Source organism: Papio anubis, chromosome 1 (assembly GCF_008728515.1).
Source record: "Papio anubis isolate 15944 chromosome 1, Panubis1.0, whole genome shotgun sequence".
NCBI classification, from domain to species: domain Eukaryota; kingdom Metazoa; phylum Chordata; class Mammalia; order Primates; family Cercopithecidae; genus Papio; species Papio anubis.
In genome coordinates, this window is record NC_044976.1 from 145,942,797 (window position 1) to 145,963,890 (window position 21,094).

General features: G+C 36.1%; 1 protein-coding gene across 1 annotated transcript in view; it reads left to right on the forward strand.

Moving 5' to 3' along the window:
• USH2A (usherin) overlaps nucleotides 1-21,094 on the forward strand; it is a 790,277-nt gene that overhangs the window by 526,905 nt on the left and 242,278 nt on the right. The window contains exons 41-43 of the mRNA XM_021927201.2: nucleotides 8,815-9,149; nucleotides 10,051-10,173; nucleotides 20,670-20,833. Coding sequence (XP_021782893.2) covers nucleotides 8,815-9,149; nucleotides 10,051-10,173; nucleotides 20,670-20,833 — 622 coding nt within the window. The remainder of the gene's footprint in view (nucleotides 1-8,814; nucleotides 9,150-10,050; nucleotides 10,174-20,669; nucleotides 20,834-21,094) is intronic.

Consider the following 21,094-nt stretch of genomic DNA (forward strand, 5'->3'; position numbering starts at 1 on the left):
CAAACAGGAGGGAGTTTTGTAGCTTAGAAGCCTCTTTTGTGTAAATACACACATGCTTCCATGGATTCAGTCTTGTACTACTGCCAAAAGCATTGGTACAGTAGCTTGCTCACCGGAGCACAAAACAAAGGACATTTGCATAACAGCAAACTTCATCTGCTGAAATTATTACTTGGATCTATGTTGTGTGTTCTCTCTCCCCCACCAAAAGCAAACACTAGGTGATGCTAAACAATGTAAATTGTTGAAGAAATTTAATTTAACCTACAGTCTAAAAGTTACTTTTAAAAGTCAAAGCAACACACATTTTTGATATAAATATAAGTGTATAGAATTCTATTTATTAAACACCAATGGGAAATTAATTTTAAGTACATGATATGCAATGTTTATTGGATGAATTGAGCAATGTAAAGAGTTGCTTTTGATTCAAAATAGAAACACAACCAAAACCCAAGCCTAGAGTTAATAATCATTCCAGGAATGACTTTTTTTTCTATCCTGGGGCAATTGTGTAAAACTTTGGTAGCACTACCAATCACTATGATGCAACAAAACAAACACAGTCTCTTTACAAAGGCAATACTCCATAATGGACATGGTTCTGTATTATTTCGAATAAAAATCTTATAACTAAGCGTTACTGATTGTGGCCGATCTGAAAAAGAGTAAGTATTTTCAAGCCGGGCACAGTGGCTCAGGCCTATAATCCCAGCACTTTGGGAGGTCCAGGCAGGCAGATCACAAGGACAGGAGATCGAGACCATCCTGGCTAACACAGTGAAACCCAGTCTCTACTAAAAAATACAAAAATAATTAGCCAGGCGTGGTAGCGGTCACCTGTAGTCCCAGCTACTCGGAGGCTGAGGCAGGAGAATGGCATGAACCCGGAGGCGGAGCTTGCAGTGAGCCGAGATCCTGCCACTGCACCCCAGCCTGGGCGACAGAGCAAGACTTCGTCTCAAAAAAAAAAGAAAGAAAAGAAAAGTATTTTCAGAAGAAGAACTCAGCAGTGCACAATTCTACTTGACTCACCATATATAAACAATAATTAAAAGTATCAAGAACGTAGAGCAAGTTGCCTGGCTTTTTCTTCACATTTTTACCCTCTTTTGATTTTATAATATCATCCAGGAATTAAACAATATACATGGCTTGTCAGCTTGCTAGAGAAGTTTAGATTAGTGTGGCTAGAAAGCTGAATCTCATAGGCACTCACCTGAGGCCACAAGGCAGGAATCTAAATGTCTCTAAGAAGGTGTCTGAAATATATGAACATTGTACACTAGTAATATCATTCTAAAAATTCACACTTTTAATTCTCATCTTATAACTAGGAAATAAAATGTTATCAATAAGGAGAATCAGCAGGAACATTCAACTGAGTCTAGTTTTTTTTTTTTTTTTTTTGAGACGGAGTCTGGCTCTGTTGCCCAGGCTGGAGTGCAGTGGCCGGATCTCAGCTCACTGCAAGCTCCGCCTCCCGGGTTTATGCCATTCTCCTGCCTCAGCCTCCTGAGTAGCTGGGACTACAGGCGCCAGCCACGTCCCCTGGCTAGTTTTTCGTATTTTTTTTTTAGTAGAGACAGGGTTTCAACGTGTTAGCCAGGAGGGTCTCGATCTCCTGACCTCGTAATCCGCTCGTCTCGGCCTCCCAAAGTGCTGGGATTACAGGCTTGAGCCACCGCTCCCGGCCTTGAGTCTAGTATTTAATGCTATATACTATTTAAATAGTATTAAGATAACATACCTGTCTTTCAGTATTATTGGCTCACATGTTCAGAACGATCTTAAGACTTTACCAAAGCAGACATTCTCGTGATATAGCTTAGCTGGTAAACAGAGGTATATGACTGCTAAACAATGACTTCTCTTTGTAAAATATGAGATTTAAAAGTCAAAATTGCAAATAGAAAATATTTTATATGAAATAACAGAAGGATAGTCATTAATGCATTGGTTAAGAAATTAATTTAACTATTTATCATAGAGGGTTGTTCCAGGTATTAGGATGGATGACAGAAATTATCAACAATACTAACAACAGTAACAATAATAATTTCAGTTCTATTGACATTTACAGAACATCAGTACATGAGTGTACGTCTTTGTAAGTGCCTCTTTTAGGCAGTGGGGTCACAGAAGAGATCAAGATAAAGTCCCTAGCCTCATGGCAATTACATTTTAGACAGAATGCAAGCAAATAACTAGGTAATATACCTGGAAGTGATAAGGACTTGGGGGAGAAGAATAAATTGAGTGTAGAGAAGTACGGAATACCAGCTGATAGGGTGGAAGATAATACAAGGAGCAGAGTTGGTATTTCACCTTAGTGTTACTCATTTTGTGCAATGTGGTTTTTTTCTCCATACAATGCCACCTGTAAGAATTACAGTCCAACAGGGAAAGCAAGAGAGACAACACATACTTAGGCCAACTAGAAAATAAATTCAATGTAACATATTAGTAAGTACTAAAAGAGGCGATATGACTTGGCATAAATATGAGCCTTGAGAAAGGTAAATTGGAGAGCACAGCAGCATAGATGAAATAATATGCTTAAAATCTTATTTAATTACAAGAAAAATAAATATATAATGTAAAGAGTTGTGTCACCTGAAAAAGTGAAAGCCGTGCACTTTTATTTAATGTTTAATCACCTAAGAAAATTTATTTCATTTCATAAGGTTGGTAAAAATGCCCTACTAAGACCTAAAACAGTTCAATGAAACTATAGACTAATTTCATGTATGAATACAGATTCAAAACTTTTAAATAAAAGATTACCAAATTGAAGTAAGCAGTATATTAAAAGAATGATATACCAGGACAAATTGATTTGAATTTAAAAATGTGAGGATGGTTCAACATCAAAAAATCTATCAACATACTTCTTACATCAATCAATTAAAGTAGAAAGCCCTTTTTTTTTTTTAATCAATAGATGCAGAAAAAAGACATGCAATTCAGAAGTCATTTCTAACAAAAAGTCAAAGTAAAATCAGATTAGAACCAAGGTACTTAAATGGGATAAAGTCAATGTATAAACTGCTGCACTGAAGCCTTAAATTGAGGACTGATAAGAAATTATATGTATAAATAACTAAGTTGCATAACTATGATGCAGCAAAACAAAACAAAACAAAACAAAACTTCTTTTATGGTAATATCATGAGCCTCTAAACCCTGATGCCCCTGTCCGCTTTTTCATAGGTAATGCGGAATAAAATAGAGTAACCCTGCAGCTGTCAGCTCCTCTTATACAGTAGGGTCCTCACTTGGCTCAGGCTACTGAAGCCACCAGTCTTGGCAGGTGCGCCGCAAGGAACAGTGTCGCCCAGACCACAACCATGTGTAGCTTCCTTCCCTCTGCTATGTACACTTAGGGTCACTCATTTATGGGTTTGATAATGAACCAAAGTAAAAGGAGTTGAGTCTTAGTCATCATCCTCATTGACTTTTAAAGATGGGCCAATATTTGATGTCTACCTAAAATAAACCACAGACAAAATGTATAAATATTTCACAGAAGGAATAATAATGAAAATATATTCATTGAGTTCATGTTATGTTCTAGAAATTGCTTTCATTTAATTTTTACTGCAACTGTGTCGGATAAATGCTATTGCTGTTCCCATTTTACAGACAGGAAAACTGAGTATGAGGGATTAAGTAATCTGCATAAGATTACATAAGGAGTAAGAGTTGGAATTCACACCCAGGCAATAGGGTTCTAGAGCCCATGCTCTTCTCTACGTCTTCACACTGCAACAGGTGGAAAAAAAGTGCAATCTTCCTTGATGGAAGGACTTAATTCCCTAACAAGACAATCCTTCCAAAGTCAACATATAAACTGAGCATCCTTCAAATCAGAATGCCAATGTTTTTTGTTTGTTTTATTTCAAAGTGGATAAAATTCTCTTTATAAATGCTCTTATTCATAAAGTTCTTAAAAATAGTTTGATGAAGTTAAAGACGTAAGGAAGTTGCTTACTATGCTTTTGGATGTTACTCTTTTCAAGCCTAAAGCCAATCAACTAACTTGCATGTCTAAGTTTCTGCTTAAAATGGGGAACTTTGAAGGTGCCATGATTTTTTAGAGAGACTTTTCAGGGATGTAAAACAGCTGCTAAAAGTCAATCGTTCCTTAAACACTTAACCAGCAATTTAGCTGTCCTATTTTCTGAAGACTTATAATAAAAAAAAAAAAAAAAAAAGAAACAGAAAAAAAATGGACATATAAATCATTAAGAACCACTCAAATAAAAGAAATCATCATGATAGGAAAGCCATCTCTGAAGTAAACATTTTATTTCCAGTGCAAAACTATAATTCTATTTAAAAGTTTTAACGTAATACTATTATTTTAGAGAACACATTTCTTGCTTATTCAGGCCAATAACACGTTCTTTTGTCTGAATTTTTAGGGATGTGACAATATTTCTTAATCTTTCTTATATGCAATGAATATACAAAAGGTCAGGAAATTAAACAAACTAAAAGTTTTAATCTCATATATTTTGACCATACATATGATAATAAATGTGGTCTTAAGCATAGAAAAGAATAGAATACAATATTTAGTTAACTGGCTCCTTAAAATTCTTGGACACGGGCCGGGCATGGTGGTTCATGCCTGTAATCCCAGTTTTCTTTGGGAGGCCAAGGTGGGTGGATTACCTGAGGTCAGGAGTTCGAGACCAGCCTGGCCAACATGGCAAAACCCCATCTCTACTAAAACTACAAAAATTGGCCAGGTATGGTAGCATGCACCTGTACTCCCAGCTGCTCAGGGGGCTGAAGCAAGAGAATCGTTTGAACCCAGGAGGCGGAGGTTGCAGTGGGCCAAGATCGCCCTGCTGCACTCCAGCCTGGGCGACAGAGTGAGACACTGTCTTAAAAAAAAAAAAAAAATCTTGGACACATTGATTGATTGATTGATTGAGACGGAGTTTCACTCTTGTTGCCCAGGCTGGAGTTCAATGGTGCAATCTCTGCTCAGTGCAGCTTCTGCCTCCTTGGTTCAAGCAATTCTCCTACCACAGCCTCCCTCCCGAGTAGCTGGGATTACAGGCACCTGCCACCACACCCAGGTGATTTTTGATATTTTTAGTAGAGGCAGGGTCGCATCACGTTGGCCAGGTGGGTCTCTAACTCCTGGCCTCAGGTAATCCACCTGCTTCGGCCTCCCAAAGTGCTGGGATTCCAAGCATGAGCCACCACACCCAGCCAACACGTTCATTTTTAATAATGGCTCCAGGGTATTTTCAGGAGGGTGATCAAATTAGATACCATCTCTGTTGGCCTACTGACTATAATAATGATATCCTTCTCCATATTGTTATAAGAGATTGTTTTATACAGGTCTAGAAATTTTCTATAGAATTAGATTCATTTCTTCTAACTCACTGCTGTCAAAAAGATATATTTTTCTAAGTTTGTAACTTTTTAAAAAATAAAAAATAGGTTTTAGATGGAAACATTTATAGTAGAAAAATAGAGGGTTTTTTTAGATCTTGAAATGTTTATCTGCAGAGTCATTATACCAAATCTCTTAATCTCTGCTGGTAGATATCTTATTCAAGTTTTATCTTCTAAACGCTCTTTCTCAGTCTCAATACCAAGTTCCAAATCAATTCGCTGTTAGCTCAACTACTAACACAGACTATCTCCTAAGTATTAATTCTATTTTTTAATATATATACTTTAAGTTCTAGAGTACATGTGCACAACGTGCAGGTTTGTTACATATGTATACATGTGCCATGTTGGTGTGCTGCAGCTATTAACTCATCATTTACATTAGGTATATCTCCTAATGTTATCCCTCCCCCCTCCCCCCACCCCACAACTGGCCCCAGTGTGTGATGTTCCCCTTCCTGTGTCTAAGTGTTCTCATTGTTCAGTTCCCACCTATGAGTGAGAACATGCGGTGTTTGGTTTTTTGTCTTTGCGATAGTTTGCTGAGAATGATGGTTTGCAGCTTCATCCATGTCCCTACAAAGGACACGAACTCATCCTTTTTTATGGCTGCATAGTATTCCATGGTGTATATGTGCCACATTTTCTTAATCCAGTCTATCACTGATGGACATTTGGGTTGGTTCCAAGTCTTTGCTATTGTGAATAGTGCCGCAGTAAACATACGGGTGCATGTACCTTTATAGCAGCATGATTTATAATCCTTTGGGTATATACCCAGTAATGGGATAGCTGGGTCAAATGGTATTTCTAGTTCTAGATCCTTGAGGAATCGTCACACTGTCTTCCACAATGGTTGAACTAGTTTACAGTCCCATCAACAGTGTAAAAGTGTTCCTATTTCTCCATATCCTCTCCAGCACCTGTTGTTTCCTGACTTTTTAATGATTGCCATTCTAACTGGTGTGAGATGGTATCTCATTGTGGTTTTGATTTGCATTTCTCTGATGGCCAGTAATGATGAGCATTTTTCATGTGTATGTTGGCTGCATAAATGTCTTCTTTTGAGAAGTGTCTGTTCACATCTTTTGCCCACTTTTTGATGGGGTTGTTTGATTTTTTCTTGTAAATTTGTTTGAGTTCTTTGTAGAGTCTGGATATTAGCCCTTTGTCAGATGGGTAGATTGTTAAAATTTTCTCCCATTCTGTAGGTTGCCTATTCACTGTGACGGTAGTTTATTTTGCTGTGCAGAAGCTCTTTAGTTTAATTAGATCCCAAAACAGAGATATAAACCAATGGAACAGAACAGAGCCCTCAGAAATAATATCACACATCTACAACCATCTGATCTTTGACAAACCTGACAAAAACAAGAAATGGGGAAAGGATTCCCTATTTAATAAATGGTGCTGGGAAAACTGGCTAGCCACATATAGAAAGCTGAAATTGGATCCCTTCCTTACACCTTTAGCAAAAATTAATTCAAGATGGATTAAAGACTTAAATGTTAGACCTAAAACCATAAAAACCCTAGAAGAAAACCTACGCAATACCATTCAGGACATAGGCATGGGCAGAGAGTAAGTATTAATTCTTTAAAGTGTTGTCAAGCTCTGACCTGAACTCTCAAAGTATTCTGGTCTAAGAGGCAAGAAAAGCCGTGTTCTTCAGATTAATCAGGTTGAATTTAGCTCTGATAGCTCTTATTTTTTCATTTATGTTACAAATACCAGGAAGCCCTCTGAGTTTGAGTTTGACCTTGACTCATTTTTCAGGTCCACAGACAGCATTGCACCTCCAAAACAACTAGAGTCCTATGTCTCTTCTACAACCTTTGCTTGTTTTAGGGTGTTTTTAAAAATACTCCCCACATCCAGGCAAATCCTCTGTGTTTACAAGGACCACATCTGAAACTTCTCTTCATCCCAGCCTCTCTTCTTAGAACTCTCCAAAAAGTTTTTTGTGGCACAAGTATACATATGTAACAAACCTGCACGTTATGCATATGTACCCTAGAACTTAAAGTATAATAATAATAAAAAATTAAAAAAAAGACTAACAATGATTTCATGCCCTGCAGTATAATTTGGTAGATATTGGCCCATTGTTAATTATAAATTACCAAATTAATCATCAAGCAATTGCCCAGCTAACATGCGGTGAGAGCCCTTTTTGTCACCAATTATTAGTAAGAACACTCTAAAAATCTCAGGTCATAGTCCTCCTGGATGAAACCTTTTCCCCTTGATTTAAGATAGAAAATTATGGTCAGTCCTTCTCCATTTTAATTTTTATATTGCTCCTCTTTGATTTTTTTTTAGAGTTATGAATGTACATATAAATATGTCACCTTGTAGAAATCTGTCTCTTAAGGTTTCAAAATAACTGTATTTAGGGAAAAAATATAATCTAACAAACTATGACTACAATTACTAACTGAACTCCACCTCTGTGCACATGGTACTAAGTGGATGTACAATTTATCCCTGCTATGAAGAAGCTTACGGACTGGGACATGAGATATATATCCTGGCATTTATATAAGGTGCACTAGAAGTACCAATAAAAGAGATGAAACAGGATAACATGTAAATAAATGATTTTTGTCATGGCCTGTGCACATTTTTTAGGATCTCTTTCCCCATAAGAACATGAGTGTGTTACCACTATGCTCCTGTACAGTTTAGCGAGAAAAGAAAATAAACTTCAGACATTCTAGAATTCTATTACAAAATGCTGTTCTTTCTTCTGTTGCTCAAGTCCACGTTTTAGCTAAGCACAAACATCTTTGGGTTCCCCTTTTTAAAAGCTTTCTATACATTTTCTTATCCCTGAGAAGAGGATGTGCTGTTAATGCTTTAATTGCTTAGTTATATATTAGTAAGATTCGGGGACTTAATATCACATCTTCAGAAAATATGAATAATGATTTCTCTTTCCCTTCCTCCAAGAAAAAGTGACTTATTTAGCAGGCACACTAACAGTGCAAAGAAATGAGTTCCGATGTTTCATTTAATTGAGTTATAAACATGAAAACTATCAAATCCTATGCAACCCTATTGAAGCATGTGGATGTGTGAATTTTCTCCATGTGTTTGCTCTGTGTCCTTCAGAACACCCACGGTGGCGGTGAATCACTGAGGTGTGTATCAGTCTGACAGTCGTAGAAAGTGGCAAGACTGAAAGCCAAACCCAGGAAACAGCATTTCATTTAGCTCCTGGAGTACTGCTAATTGATCTCAAACCCTTCATTACTGTCTAGTCCTAAAGACTCAGGAGAATGCAGGCATTCAGAAAATGACTTAACTGAAAACAAAATTCTAGGCCTTGTGAACTTCAATTGCTCTATTCCTGTATTATTACACTGATTCTAAGTTTATCTTTCATTTCAGGTCACTTGGAAACCCCCACTCATCCAGAACGGAGACCTACTTAGCTATGAGATTCGCATGCCTGACCCTCACATCACTATAACCAATGTCACTTCCGCAGTATTAAGTCAGAAAGTTACTCATCTGATTCCTTTCACTAATTATTCTGTCACCATTGTTGCTTGCTCAGGGGGTAATGGGTACCTTGGAGGGTGCACAGAGAGTTTACCTACCTATGTTACCACTCACCCCACCGTACCTCAGAATGTTGGCCCATTGTCTGTGATTCCACTAAGTGAATCATATGTTGTGATTTCTTGGCAACCACCATCCAAGCCAAATGGACCTAATTTGAGGTAAGAGAAGGTGACTATGATTTTTATTTTGCTATGGTCCTTATCTCTCCAAGAAGTGGGGAAGTGGAGGAGACTTTTATTTCTGTATGAACACAGAACTAATTTGGCATTGAATATCCACTGACTCATAACTTTCACACACTATCATACTGTACACTTCAACTTACTATGGAAACATCAAAGTCTATCAAAGTAGAAATATAATCATCATATTTGAAGAACTAAAGACCCTTGAAACCACAATCACCATTCTCTAAGGATTCGTTACATAATCTGTCACTTCATTTTCAACATATACTTTTATTATATGTTAGGCAAACCTGACGTATGTTCTATATGATACATTTGCACAAATGTACCTCAAAATTCTAAGGTGAACACAGTAATTCTTTGGCACATTATTAGCACATAGAAACTTGTGAGGAGTGTGGTCAGTGATCCAGATAAGATAAAAGAAAAGAGCTGTGAGTCAGAAATTGTTTCGCAACAACCCAAACTTCATACTTGGCCGAGAATACAAAGTTGATAATATTATCATTGTTTATAAAGTATTGATAGTCGTAGGAAACCATTAACTTGATAAGCTTTGTGTATTTCTACTTTGTGTAAAACTGGCAATAAAGATTTGGCAAATCTAACATAGAATAAATCTAAAATGCTACCATTCTGGCAGATAATAGTAAAATGTGAATGCAACTGATTGTTCAAAATATTAAATATATGGGATTTTTTCCAGAAAAAAAATTTATCTGAAACAAAACCACATAACTATAAACTTAAGATGTTGTTCTTTATGCTTGCACACATATATCACAAGCACATGCCACAAAACAGCCTGAGTTTTGGTAATCTCAATATTAGTTGAGATAATCCTGATGTTCCTGCTTGTCTTTTGCTTTAGATATGAGCTTCTGAGACGTAAAATCCAGCAACCACTTGCATCAAATCCCCCAGAAGATTTAAATCGGTGGCACAATATTTATTCAGGAACTCAGTGGTTTTATGAAGATAAGGGTCTTAGCAGGTGAGATTACAAAAACTATAAAAACAAATGCTGGCATTTAGTTCTGGGCATGTTGAATAGTTCAAAGTATCTTAGTGTCTTCATTGTGTGAGCGTGTTATCAGTTATGCAATAAAACATGTTTGGTTATTATCTGTGGCATTAATCATCCAACTGTAACAGTCAGCATGTTTAATGTTTTCCATCTTAACTGCATGCTTAAAATAAGCCTTTTGAAGTTGAACTTGTAGATGTTCACGCCTTAACCTATTGCCTTTGTCACAGCTCTATCTAGACATAAAACGTAATGGAAAAATTTGGAAATATTGAACACATACAAAATGGGGAAAATTCCTGGCCATTTGTAGAATGCTTGCTATTTCTAGAAATGACTTATAAATGAATTATAATGACTTATAATTGATTATATGTTATTGATCCAGTCTGCAAGAGATATTTAGTGAGCAGGATTGGGACTTGAAAGAATTCAATCTAGAGTTCAAAGACATTAAGTTAGGGCTAGTAGGTGATGTTAGAAAAGGGTGCTACATGGGAGGGTTAGGAGATCTGGGCTCTGCTTTATCCTGTGCTAGAGAACTAGCTTTGTGATGTTAGGCCACAAAGCTTCACTTCTTAAAAATCGCTTAACTTCTCTGGGCTTCATTTTTGCTGTCCATAAAATGAGGTGATTTTATAAAATTAAATGACTTCTAAATCAGAGAAGCAATGTGATTAAATTTCCGAAAACATGAATGTTATTTTATGAAAACTCCTCGATCATATGTTTCAGTAACTTTTCTATCTGCGTCATTATTTTTCTAGACCCACCACTGGGTAGCTGTAGTCTGAACCCTGTTTACCACTCTAGCCTTGTCTCCCATCCCTTCCTTACCAAGGCCTCTACATTCCAGCCACATTTGCATTGCATTCAGTACCTCCAACATACGACACTTGCTCCTTCAGCTTTTCCCCATAGTTGGCTTTTCCTGTTGCCTGACTAGATCATTTGCCATGTCTTTGCCTAGAGGTTTCTTCCTCTAGGAGGCCTTTCCTGCCAACCCTCTTGCTGGTCTGATTCAGCTCCTCTGTAATATTTCCACAGGACATCCCCTAACATATCACTATTGCCATTGTAGTGTACTGGCCTGACTGCTTGTCTGAACACCACGTTATATTATCAGATCTACCATAAGGCAGGGGTGCAGTCCTCGTGACTCTGTCTTCAGTTCCTAGCATGGTGTCTGGCACATAGAAGCACATAGTGCCCTGCACCTGAATGCTTCAAGGCAAAACAGTTTAGCTCAATCAAGAATTACTTTACTTCTCTGCACCTTAGGAATGTTAGCTGTAGTGTTGTGTCTCTGGGGAATGGCAAAACTAAGGAAAAGTCTCCTGTCCTCTTAAAAAGTTGTCATGGGAAAACATCCTAGTTCTTTTAAGATTCTCAGAGAGAGGCATAGCATAAATCTGGTCAAGCCACAGAATGAACTATATGAAACTGTCGCTTTTATAGGCGAAGATTGGTCAATTACTAGCAGATCCATGTTGCTCATCCTAAATTACCATGGTCAGTATACTATTCTCAACTACTTTTGATTCATTATTTACTTGATTTGGCATCCCTATATGATTTTCACTTCAGTAGAAGAAATTCATTTATTTTGCCTATTTGTGCTTACTATGTGCTGAGGCACTGTGATAAGGAATGAAAGATAAATACATTTTAGCCCTTGCCCTCAAACGACTGACAATCTAGTGGAAGCACCCTTTCCGCTGCCCTCCATAGAGAGCGTGATGTATGTTAATTGCTGTCAGAGTTATCTACAGAGTCACCAATTCTACCTAAAGAAGTCATTTCAAATAGTAGCTTCCTGTGATCTGTGAACTCTAAGTGCTTAAATGTAACTATTTCCAAAAATAAATAGAACCTGACTATTTTACATTACTGAATCTGAGTTTTAGCAATGAGATACTCAGCCAAAATGAAGAGAAAGTCTCCAAAAGTTAATTTTGTTTCTTTACGCAAGAAATGAAAACTTATTAAATAATTAGGACCAAGGCCATGAAGTGAGTTATGAATTTTTAGTGATTCCTCTAAGGATTCTTAATGCGAGGTTAAAATCTAAGATTTCAGGAAAAAATAAGGTGAATTTCCACAACTTAAATTGAAACATGAATGGACATAAACATACCCATGACAGCTGCTTCTGGAAGGGAAGTGTGCTGATAAAAAAACTGTGTTGAAGAGATATTTTGACTAGATTCATAATGCCAAATGTCATTTTTTTTCTGGTAGTACTTGCAAAGATTGTTTTTATTTATTCGAATAACAGCTACAACTTACATACAGCTTGTAGAAAAAAGAAAAGCATTTCTTCTTAACATTCAGAGTAAGTGGTGTGAGTCTTTATGAGAATCTCTTTTTCTAGCCCTCTACCCTTTATAAGTCCATGAAAAGTTAGGAATGCCTTTAGCCCAAGGGGGAGTGTCTTGCAAATATGAGAGAAAACCAAAACTTGGTCCCCTGGTGGGGGTGATATTTTTCTGTTTAAAGGAAGTGATCTTGTTTGATCAGATGGTGCCACTGGCCACCTTGGCAACATTTGGGGCTCCTTGTTCCTGCTGGTCTGCTAGTGGTTGCTCAAATTGCAGACGGGGACGAAGCTGAGTATTCGTCACGTGTTGGTTCACATCTGTGTCACAGTTTCTTCATGGCCCTTCCTTTGCCTACATTTGTTTTGCTGATTTATTTGTTTGGGCAGGTATGTTTTCTTGGGTTTTTCATTGAATTCTAATATCTTTGGGAGGATTATGTAATTTCCTGTTCTTCCCCAGGTTCCACCATCCCGATTTCCTTCTTAACATCTGCATAAATAAAAGGAGCACTGAAGTGTTTCTTATCATCTTGACTTGAATATCACCATAGTTACATTTGGAATCAGCTTTTAAATGACACTTCTCCTGATATAAAAAGTAAAATTAAGATTCACTAGACATCTTTTTATGAATATATTTGTGACAGTAAATATAAGTTGAAGCCAATTTCCTAGTTCAAGTGGTCTATTTTGGCTAAGTATGTGTTTATAATGTACAGAAAAGCACCAATTTAATTTAAAGCATCATATTTGGAAATTCAGATCATTCTAGTAGTTATTTTTTCTTTTATATCTACATGTACAAAACAGTCTCAAGCCAATTATCCAGATAATTTAATTCTAACAAAAATACTTTTTGCTCTTATGGTTATCTTACATAAGGAGTAAATTTGTCTAAATTGCATAGCTAGTTGCCTCATTATTGAATTTTGCTCTGCCTGTGTAGACACGAACTCCGTATAACTACAGGTTTATACTGCTTGTCAGTTTTTAACTTTTCTTCCTTAATAATTCCTTGCAAAGTGACCAAGTTATGGTTGTTGGGGGAACTATAACTTTGGGTTTCCTGACATTTTCATCACTTGGAAAATCTGATGAACGTGCTGTTATCACCTGGAGCTGCTGATGTGAGTCAGGCAGAGTTTAACAAGAGGGTGGCGACCTCCTTCATTTTAAGCATCAATCTACCCTTACAATTTTCAGCACCTAACAACACTGCCTTCTCCTGAGTGATCAGATAAAGCTGCTAAGAATACAATGAGCATACTCTCCTTTTCGTTGTGGATTTAAAGAAGAACAAGTTATAAGAAAGAATAGGGTTATTTCACTATTATAGAGAAAATATTGACTTGCAGGTTGTAATTTAGATTTATAAATTAGTTTTCATTAAGTTTATGAAGGAAGGCATGTTCTAATTGCTATTCCTTTCAATTATTTATAAATTTCTCAGAGTATTTTTTTTTTTACAATGCCTATTTGGATGGAGACCTCTATGTGATTCCTCAAGAATCCACTAATTGTATTACATTTAAATTAAAACATTAAAAATTAACACATTTTCGTTTTATTTTTCAAAGAAGGGTAAGACTTGTTTAAGATGTAAATGCTTAAGCTAAACATATCATAAATTCTAAGTTTAAATCTTATCGACATATATTTTCATATATATTTTTAAACCTACTAAAATAAAGATATTTCGAGTCCTAAAAGAGGATGCCATTTCTGTGGGGATAATTTTCAAAAGAATATAACTTTTGTTTCTCTCCTTTGTAATAAGATTAAATGTGTATAGATGACATCTTTATCTTTGCTAGTATGAAAGACTGGATCAGTTCCATGACACGTGTTTCTATAATATAAATAATTTCGGGTTGTAGCTATTAAGTAAAGAAGTTAACTTTGTACATAGAAAGGGCAAGTGAAAGGAAGGTTTCTCCTATGACTACCAAGATGAGGTAGATGCTATTAGTTTCTTCCTTAATAGGTAAATGTGAATAAAAATTGGGTCTAGGAATGAAAGCCAACTTCTGTCAATGCTGATATGCCATCTCATAGCCATGTACTCAATTCAAAATGAGTAAATATGTATTTCACATTCAAATTAAATTGGTCACAGTGTTTTTTCCCGTTGGATTTTTTTTCAATGCTTTACATTCTCCTCACGATGTCCTTTTCTGTGTTATCACATTAAGTGTTACCTCATTGTATTAGCCCATTTTGCATTGCTATAAAAGAATACCTGAGACTGGATAATTTATAAAGAAAAATTTACTTGGCTCACGGTTCTGCAGGCTGTACAAGAAGCCTGGTGCCAGTGTCTTCCTCCGGCGAAGGCTTCAGGGAGCTTTTTACCCATGGTGGAAGGTGAAGAGGGAGCAGGTATGTCACATGGCAAGAGAGGGAGCAAGAGGGCGATGAGAGGAGTGCCATGCTCTTAAACAACCAGCTCTCCCCTGAGCTAATAGTGTGAGCGCTCACTCATTACCGCAGCGATGGCAGCAAGCCATTCATAAGTGATTCACCCCCATGACCCAAACACATCTCACTAGGGCGCACATCCAACATTGGTGATCACATTTCAACATAAGATTTGGAGGGGACAAATATCCAAACTATATCACTCATGAAAACTGAGCTGCTAAATCCAGAAGGATGTGTTTTGTCATAGGAGGTTTTTTCCCCTAGTGTTTTCTTAGAATTAAAAAGAAAAACTACTTTCATTGTCTGTGTTTCTTTCTCATGTTGATGACAAAGTAGAACAAAGATGGAAATGATTGCAAAATTGTCTGAGGTCTGATAATTCTGGTAGTGTAGGTATCGATAGCTACAGAAACATAACAGCTTCAACTTTCACTCACAGTCTAAAATGTCTCACTTTATAGAAATATTCAAGCATGATAAACATTACTCTTCAATTTTTGAAGCAAAGGTCTTCAATACTATTTTTAGAATCAACAAAAAGATGTTTTAAAGTGTCTACCATCAACTGAAAATTTTAATAGCTATAGACTTAAGCAATGGAAACAGTATTGCGTTTTTCTTTGTTTGCTATTCCCACAAAAGATTTGAAGACGTAAGGAACAGTACGCTTTATGAGGTTTCTCAAATCCACACTTGTGTGATGGTGTACTCAAGCATACTTTGGGTTGTGGCAGAGATGAGGAAGAGTTAGTGAAAGAAGTAACTAAATAGCCTGCATTTTCAGAAGCATGATTTATATTGGTGACAATATTGACACATGAATTCTGTTAGGACATCAATAAAGCTGACACATTTTTAATTCTGATGAAAATAACCCCAGGCATTCTGCAGCTGCCCTGAATAATTTTATTGGTTTCCCCAAACATATCAGACCCTTCCAAGGTACAAGTCTTCACATATTTTGCCCTGGACAGATGTCTTCAGTGGACAAAATACCACTTCTTATCAAAACCTGCCCCAAATGTTACCTCCTCCGTGAAGACTTCCCAGATGGATATGGTTAAATTAGATGCTTCATCTGATGCGTGTTCAAAGAAAAAAGAATAAGTGAATAAATACTTTAGATGTTCTCATTTAAAAACATATTTCTGTAAAATTTTGTATATACTATGGCTCTAGGTGGACAGATAACAATTTTATTTTTTTTAACATCTGGTATATTGGTAATATCCAATAAATATTAAATGAATTAGCAAAAGAATGAACGAAGTGATGTATTAAATATGAAAAAGCATATGTATACTTGTGCCATATGTTATGCACATGTACCCTACCACTTAAAGTATAATAATAATAAATAAATTTAAAAAAAAATAAAAATAAAAAATAAAAAAAAAGAAATGAAAAAAAAAATAAATAAATAAATAAATATGAAAAAGCAATATAATTTGTTTTCAAAATATTTTTAAAAGGAGCACTTTGCTAAATTTCAGCAGAGATAGTTTTCTATTGGACAGGTAGATTTTTATCTCACTAACCTAACAAATTATATAAGTGACCTGAAATCTTTGAGACTGAGTGCTTAAATAACTATGAAACATCTATTCATTCATTTATAAAATTATCTATTCAGTAAATAAACAAATTAAAACTGCATCACTTAAACATAATCTGGTTTTCTAATTCATTGGAGTAATGACACCTGAACCTTAAAATGAATATTGTTCCACAAGTAAGATTTTAACACATATTACTTTTTATGAGGAAAAATACCATAGTCATGTCTATACCATAATAAAGTTTATAATTTGCTGTCTGGGGAGTGGCAGAGGGAGAAACCGGAGCATGGTCTCAAGCAAATGAGGGAAAAACTATTGTAATAGTCCAAGTATTCCTAAATGGACCCACAAACAGTTGATTTTACTAGCTACATCATAGACTCAGTATAAGTATTCACTTACTTTGAATACTTACATTGCAAAAACTTTTTCCTACAGAGTTTGAAATGGACATTTTTCAAGACACGCCTAGAGAACACAGTTTGTATTTAGAGAAGAAATCGGTTGATACACATAAGTTTTGTCATGAGTATATGATGTTAACTGATCTAGCATTTTTGTTTTAAAATGTATTATTTTATCATTTGTTAAATGGAATGTCTCATTTAATATCAACAATCAACACATAAGTCCATTTGAAAAATGATATACATAGAGTGAATGGAAAACCACTTCAAGCTAACTAATACATTCTTTCTTGATATGAAGTGGTGAAATGTGAATCAATATATATATGTAGACAAGTCATAGGTATATATTCTTACTAAATACAGACTGGAATTCAGACGAAATGAAAACAGTGTATTTCAGCATTTAAGAGAATTCAAGATCTTCTTTCCTCGGCCGGGCGCGGTGGCTCACGCCTGTAATCCCAGCAGTTTGGGAGGCCAAGGCGGGCAGATCACAAGGTCAGGAGATGGAGACCATCCTGGCTAACACGATGAAACCCCGTCTCTACCCAAAAAAATACAAAAAAAAAAAAAAAAAAAAAAAAAAAAAAAAAAAAAAAAAAAAAAAAAAAAAAAAAAAAAAAAAAAAAACCTTGTTTCCTTAAAATTTAACTTAACAATGGAAGTTAAAGAAAGTACAAAAGACCAATTTTTGTATGGCATCAAGTGAAATATCTACTCATTTCCCAATTAATTTTTTTTAAAAAGTGGAAATAGTGGAATATTGGAAATGAAGAAACCCTATGTCCAGCTAACCCTGTTAACTAGTTGTGAAAACGTATGCAAATCCACTTGCTTTCTCAGGGTCTCAGGTTTTTTTGTTTAATCTGTGAGATGTAGCAGACACTTTGTTATTTGAAGCAGATAAACTCTAAAGCCATCTCTTACTGTAAAATTTTAGAACCTCCTTCAAAACAGGCATCGCAATTTTATGTATCTATGTGACCTGAGTTTTGTAGATGTAAATTGTATATTTTGCCATACCTAAATTACAGTGAAATCTCTTAAAGTATTGTAAGAACTAACACCCTATAGAATTTATTTACAATCAACCCTTTTAGTGCCACTTGATATTGTTAATTCCACATGTAGAAAAGAACCAGAGACATGGTATCACTTTAAATCCATAAAGATTATTAATTGTATAATAACATAGACATGTGGAAGAAAAATTTACATATTATAGGAGAGGAGACTAGGTATCCTATCCAGACTCTAGCTACGTTTCTTTTAAGTCATTTTATGAAGTAAAATATAATTATAAGTATTTTACACAGGGAGAGAGCTAATGAAGCCAAGGTCACTGGTTCAATTCCCTTGTGAGCCATTAGCTTCATTTCATTCCATTGTCATAGGCTTGCTACCCTCTTAACCCCAACTCACCATCCTTCATATTCATACTATTGGTTGCAAAGGAAATTTGGTCAGACTGTTTGAATGTGCAAGAAAAAATCTATTCCCTCTGCTAGAAAAATAATACAAAGGTCAAGCCCTAGTGATATGACATCATCCAAGTATGGACAGAACAGATTATCATTATAATTGTTATTATTACTATTATTATTATCATCACTATTATGTTGGCAGTTTAGCATCATGGTTAAAAGAGCAAGCTCTGAAATCAGACTGCCTATATTTGAATCTTAGTCCTCTTACTTATTATCTCAATGACTTGGACGAGTTATTTATCTCTTCGAGCCTTGTTTTTCTTATTTTCAAAATAGGTATTATAAATGGCACCTTATAGAGTTTTGTGAGGAATGAATGGGTTAATATCTATAGAAAATGCCTGACAGCTATTAAGTAATTATTATTATTTTTTAGTTGTCTGGATCATGTGGACTATTTAGCACTTGCTAAAAAGCATATGTATTCATTTTCCAGGGCTGCAGTAACAAAATACCACATCCTGGGTGACTTTAAACAACAGAAATGTATTCTCTCACAGGTCTGGATATAAGAAGTTGCAAACCAGTTTGTCCTCTGGGCCAGACTCCCTTCCAGAACTCTATAGAAGAACATTTTCTTGCCTCTTCTAACTTCTGGTAGCCCTAGGAAATCCTTGACTTGCGACAGCATAACTCCAATTTCTGTTTCTGTTTTTACATGGCCGTGACCTCCCTGTGTGTATCCATGTGTCTATACAATTTCCCTCTCTTTTTTCTTCCACAGACATCATCTTTGAATTTATGGTCCTCCCTAATCCAGTGTGACCTCATCTTAACTTGATTACATCTGCAAAAACCCTAGCTCCCGATAAGGTCACGTTCACAGGGACCAGGGGTTTGGACTTGAAAATATCTTTTTGTAGTATACAGTTCAACCCACTGCAGCAGACAAAGCAGAAATAAAAGAGGTAATAAACACCTGAGAAGAGATGGTAAAGCATCAGGTGTAGAAAATCTGATGCAAGCACTTACTTGGGAGAAATAGATAAATAGCCTCAAAAAGTCACTAAGTTTTACCTGTAATTACAATAAAGCAACACCCTTCAATGTGGCTCAGGCAGAAACCTGCAAACATATCTTTGGGCTATGAGTAAGAAACAGGATGAGTCAAGCAGATTTCTTCTACCTAGGTAGGAGCGAAATGCTCTGAGGATCCTGATACAATTTCGGTCAAACTATTTAGCACAATCCTGCAAATGGCACCTACCCACCCACACCCCACCACCTTTGCATCGTCACAGCAAAGATTGTGACATACTGAGACAAATACTATGGGCCTTGCATTAGAGATGAGGTATCCTTGATCATCTAATAAACCCAAATTAGGTAATGATCTGAGGCCAGTGTTTGCTCATCCAGGACAAGATGCCTCTGGGATGGTCGTGTGTTGCACTACATATTTAAGCAAGTATCTCAATCTAAGCTATTGTCCACTCATAGCCCAACTGTGTCTGTTTATAGCATTTTCTTAAACAGGCAGTTCTGCACCAAACAAAGGAAGCCTGATGGTCTTCTGCCCAAAACTGGTTTAAAAAAAAATGGTGGCTTTACTCTATCATCAATTTAATAAATTACTTGGAAAGTCTTCCTCATATCACATCATCATGTCAGTTTTTGCCTTCTGCAAAGTAAGATTCAGTTTCCACTGTATTGACTCAAGTAAATATGTTCACACTATGGCAAAATACAGCTCACTGTAGCAGAACTCTCAGTGGGAGAATGTTGTACACTTTGGTCACAGTTACAATTTAATTTAGGGGTTTATCTGTCTGCAATGAGATTATGGGAAGGAAGCATAGGTATAGGAAGAAAATGGTGATGAGGGATTCTGATATTTGAAAATGGATGAGTTTCCAAAAAGAAGAGCATAAAACTCTCTGGATCAAATTCAGATAGAAAACTGGCAGGTTGCCTGATTTGTAATTGCATCTTGAATTGAGCTGTAATCCTCACCACTTCTGAAAACAATAAGACAAAGAAAATGATAAACCACATTTGTTTTCAATAGCAATATTTATTCAGCATTCCTAATAAACTATTTCCCTGATGCTTTGGTTAAGACTGGCAAGTCACAAAGTTAATGATATGTGTTGTGTAAGAAGGGAAAATAAAATAATGTATTTTCTAGGGAGGAAAAGAAAACAGTATTTTGTGGAGGGATGGAAGGAAATCCTGTATTTTGTAAAGAAAAAGGAAATTATTTGTTTGAATTTTTGTTAAGTAGAAATTCATATACTTTTTTTTTTTTAACAAAACAACATTTTAGGTTTACAACCTATGAATATATGCTCTTCGTACACAACAGTGTGGGTTTTACACCGAGCCAAGAAGTGACTGTGACGACGTTAGCTGGTCTTCCGGAGAGAGGAGCCAGTCTCACTGCGAGTGTCCTTAACCACACAGCCATCGACGTGAGGTGGGCTAAACCAAGTAAGTAAGCTTCTCATACCTATGTGAACACTTTGCGGGTTTTTAAAAGCGTATTCTTTCTTTACTATGACCCTCCCCCATGTACACATCATTTTGATAGTGAAGTGTTACCGCTAAATTTTTACCAATCACAGATTGACAGGGCTAAGTCATTGAAAACTTTAGAAGGGCCATTTTTATTAGTACCCAAATAAATTAAAAATGGACACATTAAAACTAAAATCCTGAGGCCCCTTTGCCATTCTTGAGAGGCAAACTCTC